Source organism: Seriola aureovittata, chromosome 8 (genome assembly GCF_021018895.1).
Source record: "Seriola aureovittata isolate HTS-2021-v1 ecotype China chromosome 8, ASM2101889v1, whole genome shotgun sequence".
In the NCBI taxonomy this organism is placed as follows: Eukaryota; Metazoa; Chordata; class Actinopteri; order Carangiformes; family Carangidae; genus Seriola; species Seriola aureovittata.
The window spans coordinates 14,498,231-14,519,526 of record NC_079371.1 but is presented as its reverse complement, the minus strand read 5'-3'; the positions used below and the strand labels follow the sequence as shown (position 1 = coordinate 14,519,526).

General features: G+C 40.6%; 3 protein-coding genes across 4 annotated transcripts; 2 read left to right on the top strand and 1 right to left on the bottom strand.

Moving 5' to 3' along the window:
* Positions 1 to 2,201: 2,201 nt before the first annotated feature.
* Positions 2,202 to 13,789, top strand: zdhhc5b (zinc finger DHHC-type palmitoyltransferase 5b). Of its 2 annotated transcripts, none has more exons than XR_008828423.1 (12): positions 2,202 to 2,308; positions 3,582 to 5,048; positions 6,024 to 6,145; positions 6,366 to 6,523; positions 6,947 to 7,119; positions 7,240 to 7,342; positions 7,495 to 7,586; positions 7,878 to 8,010; positions 8,430 to 8,538; positions 8,725 to 8,831; positions 10,095 to 11,148; positions 11,554 to 13,789. XR_008828423.1 is itself a non-coding variant. In XM_056382794.1 (12 exons), the coding sequence occupies exons 2-12, from the start codon at positions 4,900 to 4,902 to the stop codon at positions 11,657 to 11,659; spliced, it is 2,187 nt and encodes a 728-aa protein (XP_056238769.1). In that variant the 5' UTR covers positions 2,203 to 2,308; positions 3,582 to 4,899; the 3' UTR covers positions 11,660 to 13,789. The 2 variants fall into 2 exon arrangements, 1 of the variants encoding a protein (XP_056238769.1); XM_056382794.1 differs by having other exon boundaries at positions 2,203 to 2,308; positions 10,095 to 11,029.
* Positions 13,790 to 18,039, bottom strand: tmx2a (thioredoxin-related transmembrane protein 2a). Its single transcript, XM_056382795.1, has 8 exons — positions 17,761 to 18,039; positions 17,580 to 17,640; positions 16,168 to 16,281; positions 15,677 to 15,753; positions 15,194 to 15,300; positions 14,818 to 14,883; positions 14,570 to 14,699; positions 13,790 to 14,463 (listed from the first exon to the last, which is right to left on the bottom strand). Exons 1-8 carry the CDS (start codon positions 17,947 to 17,949, stop codon positions 14,284 to 14,286), a joined length of 924 nt encoding a protein of 307 aa, XP_056238770.1. The 5' UTR covers positions 17,950 to 18,039; the 3' UTR covers positions 13,790 to 14,283.
* A 242-nt stretch (positions 18,040 to 18,281) lies between these two features.
* On the top strand, positions 18,282 to 21,277 carry si:dkey-6i22.5 (polyamine-modulated factor 1). Its single transcript, XM_056383157.1, has 5 exons — positions 18,282 to 19,376; positions 19,859 to 19,964; positions 20,046 to 20,146; positions 20,418 to 20,613; positions 21,101 to 21,277. Exons 1-5 carry the CDS (start codon positions 19,150 to 19,152, stop codon positions 21,164 to 21,166), a joined length of 696 nt encoding a protein of 231 aa, XP_056239132.1. The 5' UTR covers positions 18,282 to 19,149; the 3' UTR covers positions 21,167 to 21,277.
* Positions 21,278 to 21,296: the final 19 nt, after the last annotated feature.

The window sequence follows — 21,296 nt, the reverse complement described above, 5'->3', positions numbered from 1 at the left end:
TGTTTGAATGTGTTATCAGTATGGACAAGAATAATACAATAACCTGTGTGTTATGTTAAAATAGATTGTGTTTGTTCACATTTGGGATGAGGATGTGACCATGTTTTAGGAGAAATTTATACATAAATGGTGGTCATTCCAAACAGTTCACTTATTTTTTCTTGCCAATGTAGTACTGTACTTTCATTTTACATATTAAGATCTTACAAACACAACATATGATTATCTTATAAAGTATGATGCATTGTAAGATACAATAGTTCAAATTTTGCTCACCCTGAAAGTATTTAAATGCTGCTTAATGCATGAGTTATAAAAATCTAATAATATGTATGATAGATGTAATTCTTAATGGTGCTATTTTGTATATTGAGTACTTTTACTTTTGATACTTTTGCTATTAATACGTACTTTAAATTGAATGCAGAAACTTTTACTTAGTAATAGAGCATTTTTATACTTTGGTACAGGAGCTTTTACTTCAGTTAAAGTAAGTTATTCTCAAATCTTCCACCACTACAAAGGACACTAAACAGACATACCTGTATGTCTGCGAACAAGAACACGACAACGTGAACTCATTTGTTTGTTCTGTCAACACCTGCCAGCTCATACAGGAGCTCATCAGATATATATTCTCTTTTAATGTATCACATCATTAAAATAGATTTTTTTGCTTGCCAGCATAAAGCACTGTGTGATAACCAGTTTGTGCTTGTATCTCAAATGAAACAGCTGCATATATAGCATGGTATTTACATAAATGTAACCCAATAAACTCATAAAAGTGAGATAGAGTATATTTCTGCTTGGTACTTATTTGTCTCAGCTTTAGATTACTGCCTTTATTTTCCTTTATTTTTTTTATTTTCTGGTATTTGTCTGGTAATATGTTTTTCTTTTGTTGAAGCTGCTTTATTATGTGAATTTGTCTTTCTAGATTGTCATATTTAGCATGGTTTCTTTACTCCTGTTTTCTGTGCTTCTCTAAATATTAGCTTTAGTCAGCAGGATGCTGCTTCGTGTAGGTGGGTCTGTTGTCTGTTGTGGGGGTTTTAAGTTGACCATCTGTGATATGTGGAGAAAACTTCACAAAGAAAAGAAGTTTTATCAAGCTGTACTATAACTCTTGCCAAAAAGAAACGCTAAACACTAACTTTCACTTGGAGTTGTTCTGTCGTGAAGTGGAAATGAAGACTATTGTTAAGTAATTGCCAGCCTAATGGTGTGACCTTTAATGCATTTTTTAAATTCATATGTAGTATCTTAAGTTTTCAAAGTTTTTCTGTACAGGTCTACTGAAAGGCACATAGGAGGAAGAATATGATTTATTTTTATGTTTCAATGTGAGTAATGTGGTTTCATTTTCCTTTTATAGGCTATGTTTATGTTCATATTTTATTTGATCTCTTTGTGGTTAATTTCTATTCAGTGATGATGAAAATGATTTATCACCCACAAAATGTATTGAGGGGCTACTTGGTCATAGCTATCATTGACGAACAGTGGTTGAAAGTACTGTACTTCAGTACAGTTTTGAGGTACTAGTACATTGCATGAGTATCTCCATGTTTTGTTACTTAATACTTGGACTCCACTGCATTTCAGAGAAGGAAGGGAAATGTTTCAGCCTTTACCACACTATATTTATCTGATAGCTGTAGTTAAATGTTGTTTTAAATGTGCTGCAAGGATGATATTTGTGTATTATTTATATAAAGTTTTTACACTGTATATCTTGTACATAAAGTGTATATACTGTATATGCTGTACATAAACCTTATATATTGTATATTTGTATATAAAACGCAAACACCTTTTTGGCATATAAAGTTTGTACATTGTATGTTATGAATACATTATATTTATACATTTTATATGTAATCTATGGTCACAACAGACATTTTCCTCACAGCCAATCACCATCTACGATGTTTGAGCTGGTTCTTCAGTACACTCCCCCTCGCTCTCTGATTGGCTGTTCATCCCACCTGAGGGACGATGGACCAGTTCCGGGATTCCGATGTCGGCCTAGCCAGCGAGCTAACTACGTTGCTAGTGGCTAACTCAAGGAGGACCTAAACGACCCACACCCTACAGGCAAGAGAGCTTGCATGTTCGGCATTAGGTTCTCGTTTTATCTGCTTTTTATGGTGACTGTTTCGATGAAAGTAGCCGCGATTATCTTGTCAGTGAGAGCTGTTCGAGTAAGCGAGTGTAAAGCTGCCATGCTAGCCAGGTAACGTTAGCTAACTCTTTTAGCTGTGCTAAAGGACTGAACGGTGTCGCTAAAAACTTTCGAGGCTAGGTAAGAGCGAACTGATTATTAAGTATGATTGACGGTGAAATCTCTCATTATTGCTCGTTTGAAGTTAAACATCACACGCGCTGTTAGCTAGTTTTAAAAAAGTGGCGTGTAATTTAAAGGGGTTCATATTATGACAGTGTTGTCTTGACTGAGTCCTAGCTCTGCCCTGGCCTGTTGTTTAACGCCTGGTTTGTTTGAACCTATGGCTCAAAGATGAAGTGATAGTTAGTCAAATGTTATTGATAAAAACAAGACATCAGCTAGAAAACTATCAGTGTGACACTATCTCTCCGAAAATGATTACATTTACTCGACCGGCCACTTAACTATGTAGCTTGCGAGCTGCAGAATGTTGCGGTGACATGACAGGCAGATCTCGACACGGAGATTTTAGGATTAACATCCATTATAGTCGAGGGGGATTTGTTGTGGGGCAGATGAGATGATTAACAACAGGCACACTGACACTCTGGCTTGTCCACAGCTCAATATTCGTTAGCACGGATGATTGCTGAAAAGAGGGGTGTGTCCAAACTATCAGATTACACTATTACTCCGGGTCCGTTTTCAGTGTTTTCACACACTGACTAGTTTTTCATTTGGAGATCAGGGAACTAGCATGATGTATGTGTGTCACAGATCGTTGTCTCCATGATGTTTTGAATTTCCAGTATTGGGAGTTGTTTCATTCAACCACCTGGGGGCATTGAGGTGACAGCTGTCTGTGTAACAACAGAAGGCTGTTGAACAACTCTGTGTATGAGTAATGGTGAGAAACACGAACTCACACACAGTAACGCAAGCTTTTCAGGGCTGTACGAAGTTAGTCAGTCAGATTGTTGTGAAATCAGAGTGAAACCTCTGCTTCTCCTGGATAACTCTGCCCTGTGACCTAACAAGGAAACTAACTTATGACTGTGAAGTTTAAACCTCCAAAATGAAACACGGACATCTTTATACATTGTATTATTGTAAATTATTGAGTTATCCATTCTCTAAATGTGTGTAGAGCCACAATTATTTCATATCATCAGTTTATTTCTTATCATTTTAATCTGCATTATCAGAAAATACTGAAAAATTAAATGCCCATCACAATTTCCTGAAGCCCAAAGTGACATTTTCAAATTTCCTTTATTGTCCAACCGAGATTTTTGAGAATATTGGTAGAAATTTGAGCTGTAATATTTGCAACATTCACTGCTCTCTACTTATGTTTTGGCCACCACTGACAAGTCGTGTAATTGTTTTTTTTGTTGTTTTTTTTTAACAGTGGCATCCAACAGTTTACCCACAGAGCCAGTGGGTGAAAGAAGACAGGTGGACAAAGAAAAAATAAGGACTAAAATGCATCAGACTACATAACATCACTGCTGCACATGGCTTTGTTTAAGAGATGCAAAATGGGAAAGGAGGTCTATCTGCAGAGAATCTGGAGGTGGGAGAGGTCTCTACATGCAGCCCCGGCCAAGTGCAGTGACACCTCGGTGACATACACGGGGCTTCTTTTTGGAATGAGTTGATTTTGTCCCCATATTAGAGCAAAGACTGAAAGCAGGGGTCCCAAAAGATCCAAGGGGCTCTGCTTGGCTATTTGAGTTATTTTACTTGTAAAGGCGAGGCTAGACATCATTTACATTTTTTTGTTTATTTTTAGCAGCTTTTTGAAAATAGATTCCAGCTGGACTTTTCTTTGATACTGAGCCACTTCCCACAACTGGTTTAAAAGTGATTTTGTTTGTTTAGTTGTTTTCCCCTGCTGACTTAGTTTGAAACGCTGGAACTGTCCCTCCTGCCGCCACCCTCAGTTTCTTCAACCCACCCAGTGCCTCAATAAGCCCTCTCGGGACAATCACAAAAGTCATCAGCAGCTGCTACGCTCAATCCTCTGCCTGCTCTCCTCCATGTGCTTCTGCTCTCGGCGTGCTGGCTATTCACTTACTACCTCTTTAATTTTCTGGTCTTTTCATATTAATTTTCTCTGAGAGGCATAATCTAAACTCAAGCACAGCAACGAGGATTGATGGAAACACTGAGTTTCAGGAGTGGAGAGAAACCTAGGTTTTTCCATATGTAGTTGTATATGGGAGTGTCTGCACTTTTGTGTACATGCAAAGCAGTGTCAGGGTTGCAGCTTAAGATTACATTTATTTATATTGTTGCACCAAATATAGTTACATTAAAGCCATACAAAAATATTTATAAATTACCTACACATATTTTTGTATCACATTTCTCTTGTATAGTTTTGCTTTTATATGCTTCTATTAAGATTATGCACACAAATTAAATATTTACAACAAACTACACACATGCAAGAATAGCTGTATATTGCTATATTAAAAAATTCTACATTTTTGAGTGATTAAATTAGTTCTTGGAGGCATTTTGTGTGTCAACACAGGGAATCCCTCATGTTTCTATTGAGTTGCTGCTTTGCATAGTGTTGGTTTTCTTTTCCGGTCTGTAGTCATGGCCCCTCCTCCCAAACAAACACCATATTTGCTATTTTGACCAGTAAAGCACCTTTTACAGTAGGTAGACAGTAGATATCTACCTCTCTGTCTTCCCTCCCTCTCTCTCTGTCTCTGATGCCGGGCTTCAGTGGTGGGGGGGTTGGGGGAGGAGTAGGTGGCCCAGCTTCTGCTCCTCCCCGTCCATTTCGACCCAGCCGATATGTCCCGGTGTCTGCAGCCACCACTTTCCTTGTTGGATCCACCACCCTGTTCTTTTGCTTCACGTAAGTGTTTCTTTGGCCATCTCTCTCATATATGCAAACACACTGACATGTAATGCAAACATGGTGCCAAAGGCTCAATGTATTTACACAAACTTGTGTCACTAACTATTGTTTGTACTTAGCTGTGTGTCCTAAAGGCATATGTAAATATCCATGTGCTTTGTTACTATGTTTCATCTTAAGGTGTCCTGTTGTTTTTTGTTGTTTGTTTAACCTTTATTTACAGTGCATTCAGAGAGTAATCAGACCTCTTCAATTTTTTTCACATTTTGTTATGTTGCAGCCTTATACTGAAATACAAAACCCCCCATCAAACTACACTCAATATCCCATAATGACAAAGTGAAAACTGAATTTTGCAAGTGTATTAAAAAGGAAAAATTGAAATATCACATTGACATAAGTATTCAGATCTTTTGCGAGTCCACTCAAGGCGTAGGTCCAATTCAACTGACTGGAAATAACCTGGAATGGTACTCACCTGTCTGTAACAGGTCTCACAGCTGACAATGCATATCAGAGCAAAAACCAAGCCAAGAGGTGGAGGTGGATATTTCAGTTTTTCCCTTTTAATAAATTTGCAAAAAAAAATATTTCTGTTTTAACTTTGTCATTATGAGATATAAAGTGTTGATCGATTAGGGGAAATTATTATTATTTTCATTTTAAGGCTGCAAAATAACAAAATTTGAATGTACTATATTAATAGAAAGTTTACTGAGCAGTGAGCTCCTGTTTTACAATCAGTCTTCTGTTCTGGCCACTGACCAGCTTCACTGGGGCTGTTTTAGGGCAAATTGTCTGGTACAATGACTTATCAACAGTTGTTGATGGAGCATGGAGTGTTGCTTGCTCATTTTTCCCAATACTGTTTCTGCCTTGAATAGAGAATATGTCAGGGTTTGAATGACTAGTAGTGAGGGCAATAATAAGTCAAACTGTAATTTTGTATCCTTTCTTTTTCCTTCTGTCCAGGTGCCCGTGGTTGTCAGAGTATTTCTCCTCTGTTATTCCCATTTATAATGCCGTGATCTTCCTCTTCACCCTCGCCAACTTCTGCATGGCCACTTTCATGGACCCTGGAGTCTTCCCCAGAGGTAAACAGACGTGAAGAGTGTTGATGTGCAAGTCTTTTGTCTGTTGTTTCTAAGTAATCATGATGCATTGTTTTTTAGCTAAATTTAGACGAAAGAGAAGACAAAGAATCATCATTAAAGGCAAACTAGTGACCATAATACATTAGAAAATGGAATAATTTACTGAATTAATACAATGCAGGGAGATGATCATGTGTTATGATGTGTCTGTTGTCTGTAGCGGAGGAGGATGAGGATAAAGAGGATGATTTCCGCGCTCCACTCTATAAGACAGTGGAGATCAAAGGCATCCAGGTGCGCATGAAATGGTGCTCAACCTGCCGCTTCTACCGCCCACCACGCTGCTCACACTGCTCAGTCTGCGACAACTGTGTGGAGGTATAAACACACACACACACACACACACACACACACACACTGTTCCTATATTTTTCACTTATTGACAGAATATCAGTGGAACTTTGACTTGGCTTTGAAGTTATCAAAATATTAATATGACAAGTAATGTATGCAAGTCTCAGGAGCGCTAAACTTAAAACACAGCTTCCATGATTTGCATTACACATACCTGTATGTGTGTTATGAGTCTTCGTTTTAATAGCAAGTCCTAATTTCACAGTGAGCTTTTATAAACTCCTGTGTGACTTGACTGTTCAGCCTAGATCTGTCCTATTCTTAGGTTTCAATGTGTGAGCATGGGAGGTATAAATTGTGTGCTCATCTTATCATCATTATTTTCCTCTCTGTCGTATATTCACTGCTGATTGCACCTCCGTGTCTTTTGACCATGTGCTCTCTCAGGATTTTGACCACCACTGTCCTTGGGTGAACAACTGCATTGGACGGAGGAATTATCGCTATTTCTTCCTCTTCCTGCTTTCACTTACCACCCACATCATGGACGTATTTGGGTTTGGCTTGGTTTATGTCCTCCACCACCGCCAGCAGCTGGACACGCCACACGCTGCTGTTACGTATCCTTCACTAGGCACACTACAGTCCTAAAAATGCGGAACACTTTAAGGAACTTTCTTTTCCCATTTTCATGTATTTATGTATGATTTGTTGTAATATCCTTGACCCTCTCCTCCCAGTATGGCTGTAATGTGTGTGGCTGGTCTGTTTTTTGTCCCAGTCGCTGGCCTGACTGGGTTCCACATAGTGCTGGTGGCCCGCGGCAGGACCACAAATGAACAGGTAATATAAAAGAGCTGATTGAGTGTATCACATCCTGCATCATCGATTTCATTAAGACAGTTCAGACAGATTTTTCTTTTCTGTATTTAATCATTAATGTTGGTGTCAGTGTGAACTGGATCATTTTTCTCTCGCCCTCCCTCTCCCTGTAGGTGACAGGAAAGTTTCGGGGTGGCGTTAACCCTTTCACCAATGGCTGCTTGAGGAATATTTCACATGTGCTCTGCAGCTCCCAGGCGCCCAGGTCCGCCATCCCCACTCATCCGCACTCATCTGTTTACTCCCATCCTTTAACACTCTGCTCCACAATTATCCCTTTTCCACTGCCTCTTTCTTTCCACTGCTCTCTCTCCCCATCCACTTTTCCACCCTTCTTTTTTATTGTTCTCACTTGTCTGTTCAGTTCATGGAATAAATGAGCACAAGCCTTCAGTGTCGGTGGCTTCTGGTGCTAGATTTAGTCAGCAACACACTGTTGTTTAATGCTTGCTCATTTTAATTGGGATTTGATTGAAAGAGTATTTTCCTTTCACAGATATATGGGCCGGTGGCGGAGCCCTCAATCCGTGGAAATACAGCCACCATTTCTTAGACCGCCTCTTACTGAGGCCCAGCTAGAAGCCAAGGTCCTGGACAATGGCATTCAGAATGATCGACACAGCACCAGGGTGAGTGGTAGTTAATCCCACAGACGCCCAGAAGAAAACAAGCTATCTGCACATAGAGGTTTTGGATGAAAGAACTCCACTAAGTCTCATGCATGTTATTCAGAAATTATTGGTGTAGATGTTTGATTACATACATTGTTTTTTTTTAAATGAATTTCAAAATGTTTGTGGTTAACAGATGAACTATGAGTATTAACTATGAGTGTATAATACAGAAAACCCTACCATATATGTTTGCCAAAACAAGATTGTTTGTGAAATAGGATTTTATAACCCCAGAAAGTTATAATGACAATGAGCATCGTCCATCACAGCAAGTGCACGTTAAACAGTAGAATGATTGTTATTATCCATAGCAATTAATGTTTTCTTTATTGACTGGAATGTCTTTTCATGACTTTTCTGTGTGTCTTTTCCAGTCCAAGAGCAGTCTAGATCAGATGGAGAGCCAGTCCGCTGATGCAGAGCCTCCACCGCCTCCAAAGCCGGAGCTGCGATACCCTGGCCTGCCCCGCGCTGACACAGAGGGTGAGACGTACACAAATACAAATACATAGTGAACAACAAGGAAACCTAGATAGTTGCAGGTATATTACCTGACATGTAGGCCCAAATACTCGAAGTGTTTCACCTCTTATGTATACAGACGAGTGTCTGTTTTCTGATGACAAACACACCTTGTTCAAATGTCACTATTGCTTTCTTGTCTCTCAGAGAGCAGTTTGTTAACTGAAGCTCCACCTACGCCATCAATGTACAAGTACCGACCAGCCTACAACAGCCCAGGAAGGAACCACACTGCCCTCACACACCCCAACAAGGTACATGTCAGTTTACACTTCCACAGACCTCAAGGTAGTAGGTATAAACTATTAACATAACATTATGTAGGTACTGCCTATTATTCATATTAAAGGAACAAGCAGCTGAAAGTGGAAGTTAAGCACATGTCTTTGCCTGATTGGAAACAAAGAAGCATATAAGTCATGTAAATCTAAGTATATTCTTTTGCACACAACCTTTTTTTTTATGGATGTCCGTATCCGTATTTTTAATCACACACAAGAAGTAAAGAGAACAGAACGAGCAGTATCCCATAGATTACTGTAACAGATGGTCTGGTGGCTGTTATGCCCTCCCCTTCTAATTTCCTTTGTGGTTAATATCATGCCCCTCTTTTTTGTTTTTACTTTAAATTGATCATTCAGTGGCCATCGGTCGATCAGTAAGTCTCAGCTAGTGTCATCTGTGTGTGTATCCCTTTGGCTGTCTCTGTGTGTTTTGAGTGAATCTATCCTTTCCCCTGAGACTGCATTGACTGGAATGTGTGGTCCATGTACTGTATGTATTTGTATTTCCATTTATATGTTGATACACACAGTCTTTGACATGCAGTGTCAGTGCTTGTTCAAGCCAGTCAATGTTTCCAATCCAGTAGTGTGATGATGGAGTAGAGCACCGGTCAAGCATCCAATTTCTCCCTACCACTATTTCTTTTTTTTCTGGTAGAATTTATAGAAAACTGGGTGACACTTTATTTTAAGTACCCCTATTTAGCTTTTATAAGCAGTATACAAACAATTGATGAAGATGTTTTTAATTGATAACTACAATACAATAAAATGAACACACTATGATGTAGTTGTCAACAGATATAAGTGTTTATTAATGCATTTGTTTACAACTATAGCTCCTCCTGTGGGCACCCATTAGTCCAGGTTGCTGTATGAACAGATTTGTCAACTTAGTGATAGAATAACATAGTTGAAATAATATACAATTGCTGACAAATGGCATACATTAATAAACACTTTAAAATGTCCATATAACTGCTTAAAACTACACTGTAATGTGTTATAAACCTTTTTCTGAATTGTTTATACTGCTTATAAACGCTGATTACCGAGACTAAAAGTAAAGTGTTAAAAAATTGTTTTATTTGTGCTATGTTATCTGTTCCTGAGGTAACATGGTAATGTTCATCTTTCTGTCCGCCTTCTTCACTCTCGGCTTCATTACACTTTTCCTTACCCTCTCCCCTGCTCTACCTATGGTCTGTTTCTCCTCCTCTCTCCTCTCCTCAGATGATTCGTGGGGAGAGTCTTGACTCTCCATCTCCCTCCATCCTCCAGTCCAGCCGTCAGCCTAGCTATCGCTCGGAGCCGAGCAGCCTGGATGGGGCGACGGTGGTGGGGGGAGGTGTAGGGGTGCGCAGAGGGGGAGGGGAGAGGGGTGAGGGCCCTGGAGGCCCTGGCGGGACTGCTGGGGTGGTGTCAGGGGGCATGTCAGGTTACTCCCTGACTGGGCGCTCCTACACCTCCTACCCATCCTCTCTCGTTCTGTCTGCTGGTGGCTCACGCTCCTCCAGCCTGCGCTCGGCGCACACAGCACATAACCCGCTGGCCACGCTCCAATCAGAAGGCACCACAGACACCAGCTACAAAAGCCTGGCCAATCAGACGCCTCGGAATGGCAGCCTGTCCTATGACAGTCTGCTGACACCATCCGAGAGCCCAGAGTTCGAGTCAGCCGCCCACGAGCTGTCGCCACAGAAGCCTCATGCTCCATTTCCCTCGGCGACTATAAGGGGCCAGCATGAGGTGGTGTCACCCAGTACCCCACTTCAGGGTTACATGTCGCCCTTCCTCTCAGCTCAGATCGCCCAGCAGAGGGAGGGGCAGCTGCTCCAGGGCTCTGCCACTTTCTCCTCCCCCCACAGGGCCTACCTGCGTGCCGTCAGCCCACCCCCTCCCTCCTCCACTGGGCCTCCTGAGACCCACCACCTGCTCCATCATAACCAGGACGCCTCTTTCCGAGGCCCCCGTAACCTTTCCTCCTCATCCTCATCCCCTGGGGCACGCTCACTAGAGCCCCCTGTCTCCCCACCACCTCGTGGCCTGTCCCTTGGCAAGTCCCACTCTTACACTGGGGAGGCAGGACCTCAGCACAAGCCTCGACCTGCAGGAGGAGGTGCTGTGCTGGGAGGGGGAGGAGCCGGAGGAGGGCAACAGGCTCCACAGTGAGTAGTGATCCGTCGCCAGATCCGTCAGCCTGCTGCTCTTCCTCCTCCTTTTCCTCCTAATCCTCCTCTTCTTCCTCCCTGGTTTGTGTCAGCCCTACTCTTCCTCTCTGATCTGTGTGAGTCTTCCTTTTCCTCCTCCACGGTTTACAGTCTGTCTTTGCTTGTTTAGTGCTTAACAGTTAGGTGTGTGAAGGAAAGTTTTATTGGTTCAGGTGTTGGTATGTGTGGATTAGTGTTACAGGCATGCCAGTATGTGTTTAGCTCTGTGAAAGCATGTTTAACCACGCTGCTATTCTCCCCTGTAGCCTTTCCTGTCCTTGTACTGTTACTCACTCACTATAGTTACCAAATGCCTTACACAATCACTGGTAGAGAAACCTTTTGCCGTTTGCGCTTGTTTGTTGTTTGTTATTTTTGAAGTAGAACCACTCACCTCCACATCCCTTTTCTCTCCTGTCCTCATCCCTAATATGCTTCCCCATACACTCCTCCCCTCCCCTTCCTGATGGCTGTCCAATCAGATCCACCTCTCGCCCAGTCTTGGCCAATCACACCATATCCAAACCAGGGGGCGGGGTGAAGAAGGTGACTGGCGTCGGGGGGACCACTTACGAGATATCGGTTTGAGTGACAGACGTCCTTCAAGGTCTATCACAAGGAGGGGGAAAAAGACACTGGACTACTTCCACTAGTCTCTTCATTGAGCTGGATATTATCCACGACTGCAGGCTCCTCAAAAATGACGGTTTTCCGCTGCAACTGACTGAGGGAGCAATCCTGTCTGGTACTCACTTTGTTATCTTTGTAATGCCACTGGCCAGTCTTCTCTGCCAGCCTTTCAGATTTGAACAAAGAGGAACTGGGGACACTGGTTCATTTTTCACAGGATCAATTTGTGTCCATTTAGTCACTTTGTGAGCCATAGACTGATGGGACTGTATCATCACGACTGGGTACAGATATGTCTATAGAACATACATAGCTACTCAATGATTTGCTGTTTTACTTTGGTACATTAGCACAGTACAGAGTACTGACAGCGTTGTCCGACACTTAAAGAAAGGATGGCCTTTATCCAGTGGATGTAAAGAGGGAAGGATTTAGGACTGTTGACCGATAGAAACGTCTTCTTTTCCACTGTCTGAACGGACCACACAGCCTGTTTATTGATAAGAGTCGTGGAGAAAAGAGTCCAACCTGTAAACACAGTATCATTTTAGTTTTATAAATCTTTTTTTAAATATTGTTTTATATACATGTATAAAATCTTACAGATTGTTATTGGGTCAAATTGTCAGATATTGAAGATGACTATTGATGAGGGTGGCAGATGTACTGTGTGTAATTATTCATGAAAGCGATTTTCAAATCAGTTGCCTGTTTATATTTGATGGCTGCATCAGCCGCTCACGAGCTCTTGCTGGAATTGTCATCGTCCAAAGAGAATGATGATCCTTTGGTGGACAGCTGAAGTGGCAAATCATTGAGCTTAATTTTTCAAAGCCACAAAGAAATTCTGAATCACGGTTGCAGCACAAGCATCTTTGTGGAATGTACGCTTGTAATGTTTATGCTAGAGACATTATGCAAAATCTGTTTGTAGCTTTAAGGTCATTGTATGTCTTTTTGGTGTTTTTTTTTGTTTTTTTTCTTCTTCTTTTCTGTAATGTTTTGTCTGTCAGTCAGTCGAGATGTTAGCATAACCTTGTACCTTTAACGGATGGCCAGCCAAATAGGGGCAGCGAGGGAAGGGCTTATTTATTTCACCAGACAAGACAACCTTATAGTTCTGGACACATTTTCAAACCAGTCTCTACCAGTTTGCTTTTTTTTTTTCATTCTTTTTTTGAGAGGAGGTATGAATATTTTTTCTGAAAAAAAGTTTACAAATGAAATTGTAAATGCAATATGCCACTGAGTAGATTTTTAGGGAGGGACTGGTTTGCAACTGGAGACTGTGTTGATTGTTGTTTTGCCTTGAGACCATTCATAGTGAAGCAAGCAGATTTTTATTTTTTTCTATTTTTTTTTTACACTTTTCTGAGAAAAAAATGATTTGTTTTGATTGACTTGCTAATTTTAAAAAAATTACTCTGTAAAGGTACCGTTCTTCTTTTTTTTTTCCTACAGCCATGTTGAGAAAGGAAAATTAACAGGAAGGGAGGTGTGTGTGCGAGTTTGTCTTTCGGGATTGGGCATTACAGTAAAGGATGTATTTAATTTTATTTTTTCTGTCAAGACCCACAGCGGTGTTTGCAGCAGAATGTCAAAGCTGGCTTAAAGTAGCACATCTTTGGGGGAAAGTACACGCTTGAAGCACACAAGTAACATTGTTCAACCCTCCCAGGCTATGTCTTCAGTGTGCATGTGATTTTTGTTTGTCGTGCTGAATGCTTCACTGGCGTGCATACTTGTGAGAATATTGTCAAATGCCTAACTGGTTCATGTGTGGGTGGTAACAAGAAAAGAAACATCACTAATGGCACAAGCCGCCATCGTAAAGAGATAAAAAGAACCTGTGTTACTTTTCTTCCTTGTCTGGCCAAGGATGGTGGCCGTTGAACAATTGGACACCATGTGAGTATAGTAAGTTTACTTCTATGTGAGATAAAATATCGCTATTGTGGGCTGTGATGAACGGAACGAGTTTCACAAATATCTGTAATGAGTACATTAAAGACATTTCCAAAATGGCCTTATCAAGAATTTTTAAAAAGATGTCTTATCAGAATAAAAAGGTCAAACTGATGAAAAAACTGAATGTGTCATGAATCTTAACTGTTCACAGTCATTTTTATTTCAGTTTCACCACTCACCTTTTTTTAAATATGAAACATCAGTAAACACTCTAGTTGCAAAATACAGACAGCAAAAGTTTACACGGAGTGATGAGATGTTGCTAAAAGTAGCCGAAAAAACAAAAAACAATCATTACAAAAAAGGCATTTGTTCTTAAATAACTTACTGTTATAAAATGTCCCCAAATCATTGCTTGAGCTTTTGCATGGCTGCAATCAAACACACTACATCATACCCAGTCAGACCAGGGAAATGTGGTCCAGCTTCTTTGGATATTTATTTGTCACAGTAAAGACTTAATGTAGAGATGACCTCTAGTAGTGGTTGAACCTATTTTCTTCTTTCCATTCCATAATATTTTGGACTTTAGCAATAATGTAAGGCGTGGCAATGTTGGGGGGGGGGGAAGGTAAGACTCCATGCAAGTCCCCCTCTGAATCATCCTCTTCGCCTCACTGGTCCTTCTTGCTCTCTGTGGGCTGCTCTGGGGTTTTAGCATCAGCATGGAGCTCGTCACTGCCCTCACCTGGCTGAGTGCCGTTGTGCTCCTCTCCCTTCAAACCACGACCTTTGTTCAGTTTCTTGGCTTTCTGGAAGAGCTCGTTGAGGTTAAACTCTCGGATGATGTTCTCCTAGGGATGAATAAGCTTCATATTAGAATGACTGTGGGCATGTGTAAGCAAGCAGCACCCGCTCAGTGTGTACGCTGTGTGTTTGTTACAAACGGAATAGACACACCTCATTGAAGGTCCAAGATACCGCTCTCCCTTTATTGTCCACCATTGGACGTCTCATAATTTCCCGCCCTCCTTGAAAAAGCAGCAGTGAGGGCAGCTGCTTGGCCAGAGGGGAAGTACTAACCCTGTACCTGTTCAGAAATAAGTCATGGAGCAGTCATTACCTGTGCTTAGAGAATCTATCAACATAAGGAATGTATGGGAATAATAAACAAACAATATTGTTGCATTAAAACTACTCCAGCTCACCTCTCTGAAACCTCTCCATAGCGTCCAATATCTACCTTCCCAAACCTGAGTCCAGCACAGTTGTACCTGCAGCACATACGGGGGAACATGCATGAGACATTAAGGCCTCAAGTCATCATTGCAGTTTATTTTTGGAGAGCATTTGACTTACTTTCTCCTGCAGAACTGAACATAGCAGTTTAATCCAACAATGTGAGTGTTATTACAGAGGGTAACATTAAATGCAACTGGCAAACATAAACTTCAGTGTTTGCAGCTGAGACACCGACTGAAACATAGTAAACCTCAGTATCTTGATTACTGGGAGGCACGTTATTTACAGAGCAGAGAATCTGTTGCATGAGGGGGAGAGAGTGAAAGTGAGGTGGTGTCTCACTTGAGAGAAAGGTCGGCAAAGACGGGAGCGAAGGACTGGCAGTCAGAAGACCAGTTGGCGTAAAATTCAACAATCCAGGTGACGCGACTGTCCCTCTGCAGCTCCTCCTAATGACTCAACACAAAATTAGATTAGAACAGATTACGCAGGTGTAGATCACCTGCTCACCTCCAGCAATGGGGTATTTAATATTTTAATATTTCTAATTTCAAATGTCTGATATTCAATTACAGTATTATAATATTAGCTGATTTACCGTCAGTATAATGGGTATTCCAGTGGTGGAAAGTAAGTACATGTATGTGCTGTATTTGAGAACAGTTATGAGGTAGTTATACTTGAGTATTTTCATTTTATGCTACAAACATGTGTACTAACCACAACCTTTCACAGAGAAAAGCTGTATCTTTTTACTCTGCTGATTACAAGATTACAAGCATTTAAACAACAGCAGTTTTTCATAGTCTGTAGTGTGAGACTCACATCTATGGTCTTGTCACTGAAGTACTTGATGTACTCTGGGCCCATGTAGAGAGGTGGCTTACAGGTCATGACGAATGCTAGAGATAAGGCACAGTTAAACAGACTGATATGAGGTGGAAGAGGTTTCCAGTGGAACAAGCGAAAACAATGGCTAAATATAAACTTTATATTCTTTGAAGCTGTGTGGATCTCAGATTAGGTTCATTAATATACACTCAAACCCTAAAAGCATTGTTTGTCCTTGAATCAAATCTCCTTTAAGCTGTAGTGGTGATGTTTTCACAAAGTCAAGTGTTGGGTTGTAACATCAGTAATAAAACAGCAGCTCCAGTTGCATTTTGCATGGACCTCTCTTTTGTATTCACTGTAATCCATTTCCCCAATTTTTTGTTTTAATGTATTGTAATTGTCCATATGTATCCCTGCCCATGAAAATCAAATTAAGTCGAGGGTGGGGCAGTATTTGTAATTAAGGTTATGGAGCAACTGACCGACACACAATGCGAGGTAAAGGATGCCGAGCCGAATGTCCAGCCTGAAGAAGAGGATGGTGTTGGCCACTTTACTGAACAGGAATAAGTTGCCTATGTGCTGCTCCAGTGTGACTGAGAAAGGGAGAGAAGAAGAGAAAAGGGAGGAACAATGAATGAAGCAGATGAATAACCTTCAGTCTGTTGCTACAAGGTCAGAGGAAGGCCAGATAACACTGCAACTGCAATGTATACACAACAGAGCAAGGTTTTTTATTATAGCACTTCCTGGATGTGACACAAGGATTTAAAACAGTTATCATAAGGCCATAAATTCCTATTTGGTTATAGTTTAACAGTTACACATTACAGGACACAAATACCATGTGTCCTTGCTGTTGGATATGATGTGGCACAAAGTGGTGGGAGAGTTTTCTTTCTGTGCAAACACTATGGAATAAAGTTCTTGGGAAATACATTATGTGTAGGTTACCGGCTACTAAACTGAGCATCACTGACTTGTTGCAGCGGGCCACTTTAATGATGAGGCTGTTGATAGTGTAAACAAACATTTGCCATGTTATGACATTAGTTGGTTTACACATAAATAAGTAGGACTGTGTGTGTGTGTGTGTGTGTGTGTGTGTGTGTAAGGAGGTGGGGTAGGGGCATTAACCTCCCACAAAGCCCCAGCGTAAAAAATTGTTGTTGGGGCCCTATTGATTAACTGATTGACAGAAAATAAATCCGCAAAAAGTGGGATAATTAGATAAATGATTAATTGTTAAATATTTTTTAAGCAATATATAATATTTATACATGGCTTCTCAAGTATAAATATTTACTAGTGTCTAGTTTTCCCTGTCCCTGTTTTTATTGTAAACTCAACATCTTTACATTTTTGACTTTTGGTCAGACAAAACAAATCTATCTGACTACGTTAATTTGGGCTTCAAGGAAAAATGGCCAATTCTCACTATTTTCTGACATTTGTACACTAATCAATCAACTGATTATTGAATAAAACAACTGTCAGACATACGAATGATGAAACAGTTGGTTGCAGACTTACAGTTCTTTAATGAATAATGAGTACTAATAATGAAATAATGAAAACTAATAATGATGATAATGATAATGATGGAGTCTTAGTTACTTGACAAACAGAAAGAATTCAAGCAGTTTGATACAATGCAACTTTACAATAAATGAGCACAGTATAAATCAATACAATTAAGGTCCTAAAACCAGATTTTGGTGCAGGGTCCCTCTTCAAGAGGGGCCACAAGATGAGGGTGGAGGACCCAGTCATAGTAGATATTCTACTTCAGTGGTAGAAATTTCTCAGACTTCAGCTTTTCATCAAATTTGTCTAAACTGTAGTCATGAGGTTCAGCCCTGAGGGTCTTAGGGGTGGGGGTGGGTTTACTTACTGGCTCTCCTGTTCTTCATCATCACTATTGCACTGAGAAACATGAGAATCTCCAGTTCTCTCTGTAAAACAAAAAACATGCAAAAACTTTGTGATAAGTGAGTGAACCATTTTACAGCAGCTGACTGAAGCCCACCATATTTAGCAGCACTGCAGCGCAACATTATCCCCAGCGTGCTCACCCAGTCAAAGTCGCAGGAGTTGCCGTCCTCCCTCTGGCTCGCCAGGTGCTCGCACAGACCGGGAGCCTTTCGCACCACCAGGAAGGCGACGGTCATGAAGAGCGAGGTGATATAATACGGTTTCAGCAGCCATTTGTAAATCTGAGGGAAGTGGTACAAGAAAGTACAGAGTCCTGTGATCAGACCCATGTTGGCACAGACGACAGTCAACACCACGGGGTGAGAGGAGAAATGACAGCTGAAGGAGCTGAGTGGTGCTACTGGGTTGAACTGCGCCTGCGCCAAACGAAACGATTTCTACACAGCCATTTGCCGTAGAGTTCACACACACACACACACACACACACACACACACACACACACACACACACGTAGGTGAATGCTTAAGTTGTAGAAAAAGTGACCCAGCCTTAATTTTGTCTACTGTTATCTCTATATCTGAGGGTGTGTAACATGTAGTGTATACATATGTGTGTGTGTAGTAAGTAAAGTATATACAGGCCTGCTGGAAAGGGAGAAAACAACTGAGGATGGATTACTGAACAGACCTACTGGGCACATGAACAGGAGCCCAAAAGGATCAGCGGGCCCCTGGGCTTCACCTCTAAAATGTCACTGAAAGAAACAGATACTGACCACAAAGAGTAGCAAAAAAGAAATTAAAAACCCAGAGAGACACTAAATGACCACAAAGAGTTGCAAAATTACTTAAACTACAGTTCAAAACCAGAAAAACATACAAAATAACCATACTGAGACATACAATGCAGAAAGAGGCACAAAATACATGTAACATAAAAATTACCTACAGTAGATGCAAAATAAGCAAAAACATATAAACAAATAAATCATAAAAACATAGAAATCTGTAATAAACTTTCAAAACCAGAAAAAAGGGCAGTGCAAGAGTGACAACAGCATTGAAATCGGTAGATAAGGGAAGACATTAAATTGAGAATAGAGTGGGATGTGTGAAAAATGAGGAGGGAAAAGACAGATGATGATGCCAAGATTAAAAATAGGACACAGCAATCTGGGCATGGGAGAAGGGAAGCATCCAACTACTCTTTGTGAACATTGTGAGGTATAGAGCAATTTATTTTAGCTGCACAAAATAATTTTAAAATGACATAATGGAAGAAATGGAAAGACCAGGGCTAAGAGGAGCAAGATCACAGAGTATACTGGATTATGGGGACAGTGGGAGTTGTTTAGTCATCTAATTCAACAGGACTAATGGGAAAATCTGACTAACTGGACACTGTAGGAGTTAATTACCACCAGAAGGTGGCAGCAGTGCAGCACCGAAGAGGCCGGCCGCCATTAAACCGCGAAGAAGAAGAAGTTGATTTGGCGGTTATTGCAAAACGTAAACAGAGGAAGCTAAAAATGGAGGAGAGCGACGTAGCAACACAAAAGGAGACTGTAGATAACACTTGTGGCGGAGACCCCGCTGAAAAGCAGCCTAATGAAGCCACGGGAGAGGTTTCCTCACAGATGTCAAACCCTGGGTCAGTTCATAAGCCGTCCGAGGAGAGCGGAGCTCGGTACAACAGGCTGAAGCTCTTCGACAAAGTGATGCAGAAGAGCCTGGAGAAGTTCATCGACCATGTTAGGTACCGTGACTTCTGTGTTTATAAGACAAGACTGTCTCGAAACGACGGTGAAACCCGGGTATGCAGTAGTCCCAGTTTGTGGCAGCAAAAGGTTTCTTCTGCCTTGTATTTGTTTTGGGCAACAACAAATGATCATTTTCATTATCATCGCATCTCTCTCTTAATATATGCTTGTTTTGCCCAGTTAACAGTCCAGCGCCCACATTTATGCAATTGTAAATAATATACAGTGACATATAAAAGTAGCAAGTCATCACATTTAAGAGGCTGTAAACTGAATCTTTGGCATTTTCTCTTGACAAATGACTTTACAGTTACTCAGTAATCAAATTTGTTGTTATCCATTATTTTTCTGTCAATCCTTTTATAGATTAAACAATTAATCACTTTAGTGCTTGATTTAGTTATCCAAGAAAAGGTCTGTTGTTTTGGGAAAAGCCACACTTTGCTGCACTTTTAGTTGACACTGCTTTCTCTCACAGTTTTAACAGATTCGCCAGCACATTTCGTCCGCTGTACAAGAAGAACCCTCAGAGGATGGAGAGCATTCACAAGCAGTTCATAGAGGAGTTGCGGAGGACTATCAAGGTATGTAGCACAATACATTAATACAATGTATGAAAATAAACAACAAATGGAAGGTATATTGTCCTATTGTTTGTATTTTAGGAGGACATCAGCAGACTGATTGAAGAAGGCCGGTTAGAGGTCAAACTGAATGAGCTGGACAAACTGGAGCGCGCTGCCAAGAACAACCCAGACCCTGCATGGTTAGTATACACTTCAGCATTGAAAACTCTTCAACTTATAGCACTGTCCTATGAAATGATCAATTCATCATGTCAATGTCCGCAATACTTAAAGGTACATAAAGATGGACACAGGGCAACTTTATTGGCAGTTGTTGACTAATGGTACCAATAATTTTCTGGAGCATTGTTGTGTTAAGCATTAAAGAATATCTTACTGTCTGAACACTTGTATTACCTGTGATGAAATACAAAACATTTTAAACTATTACTATCTCACCTGTTCTGTTAGGCGGCCCAGTGGGGTTCCTGAACAGGACTTTTGCAGCTTTTTGATGCCCTACTATCAAAAGCAGGAAGCTTACATGCGACTGGAGCTGAAAAAGATCCAAGCGGAGAATGCTGCACTTGCACAGAAGGCTCAGGCTGGCAGAGAGAGTGTGGCTCAGACTGAAAACCGGATTTCAGCAGCTGTTGATGAGTGGAAGGTAAGAGGGGAAAGATTGAAGATCAGTAAAAGAGCCATTGGAGCTGGAAAAAAAGCGTTTTCACTAAGTTTTTCACTAGAGGATGCACATGTTAACAAGTGTAAAACAGTGTCGTTGTTCTAATAAATATGAAATGTAATAACTAATGGAAAAAGCCAGAGCATCTAGAGCAGTCATATTGTTTTAGGCACCTAGATAGGAATCACTGAATCATTTGAGTCATTACAATTAAAAAAGTTCTGTTTGGCTTTTTAAGACAAAGCAGAACATTTTGATTTAACACTTCGACACATGCTTTAGCAAAATGGGTTGGGTTTCTCATGAAATCCAATAAGGGAATCCAAACTTAAACATAAAGACGATTGATATATTTATTATTGCTGAGGGCCAAACAATATCTGAGCATTATAACATAAGCCGAAATATCAAATAGAAGTTTGCATTGAGTGTTAACTGTTTTTGCTTGTTTTGTCTTTTCTGACTTTAGGCATCAGTCACAGAATTTGAAAGTTTGGCGTCTTCTCTCTGCCCTACTGATGTCTTTGATGTGTGATCTTCAAATTATTCTACAAATCATCTAAGTTAACTGTACATATTGATTTTGTTTACTATGGCTGTTTGTCTTAAAATAAACTTGAAATTTTGGAAATAAAATGTGTTTTGTGACCTCAGCAATTATATAT

What these genes read in the sequence shown, in the direction of transcription:
- tmx2a (XM_056382795.1), bottom strand. Translation starts at nt 17,949, where the DNA reads ATGGGTCTGATCACAGGACTCTGTACTTTCTTGTACCACTTCCCTCAG. An exon ending in ACTCCTGCGACTTTGACTGG is followed by an intron (nt 17,641 to 17,760) that starts GTGAGCACGCTG and finishes TTTGTTTTACAG; the next exon opens with AGAGAACTGGAGATTCTCAT. An exon ending in TTACCTCGCATTGTGTGTCG is followed by an intron (nt 15,754 to 16,167) that starts GTCAGTTGCTCC and finishes CCTTATCTCTAG; the next exon opens with CATTCGTCATGACCTGTAAG.
- si:dkey-6i22.5 (XM_056383157.1), top strand. Translation starts at nt 19,150, where the DNA reads ATGGAGGAGAGCGACGTAGCAACACAAAAGGAGACTGTAGATAACACT. An exon ending in AGTTGCGGAGGACTATCAAG is followed by an intron (nt 19,965 to 20,045) that starts GTATGTAGCACA and finishes TTTGTATTTTAG; the next exon opens with GAGGACATCAGCAGACTGAT. An exon ending in AACAACCCAGACCCTGCATG is followed by an intron (nt 20,147 to 20,417) that starts GTTAGTATACAC and finishes CTGTTCTGTTAG; the next exon opens with GCGGCCCAGTGGGGTTCCTG.
- zdhhc5b (XM_056382794.1), top strand. Translation starts at nt 4,900, where the DNA reads ATGCCGGGCTTCAGTGGTGGGGGGGTTGGGGGAGGAGTAGGTGGCCCA. An exon ending in ACCCTGTTCTTTTGCTTCAC is followed by an intron (nt 5,049 to 6,023) that starts GTAAGTGTTTCT and finishes CCTTCTGTCCAG; the next exon opens with GTGCCCGTGGTTGTCAGAGT. An exon ending in GCAGGACCACAAATGAACAG is followed by an intron (nt 7,343 to 7,494) that starts GTAATATAAAAG and finishes CTCTCCCTGTAG; the next exon opens with GTGACAGGAAAGTTTCGGGG.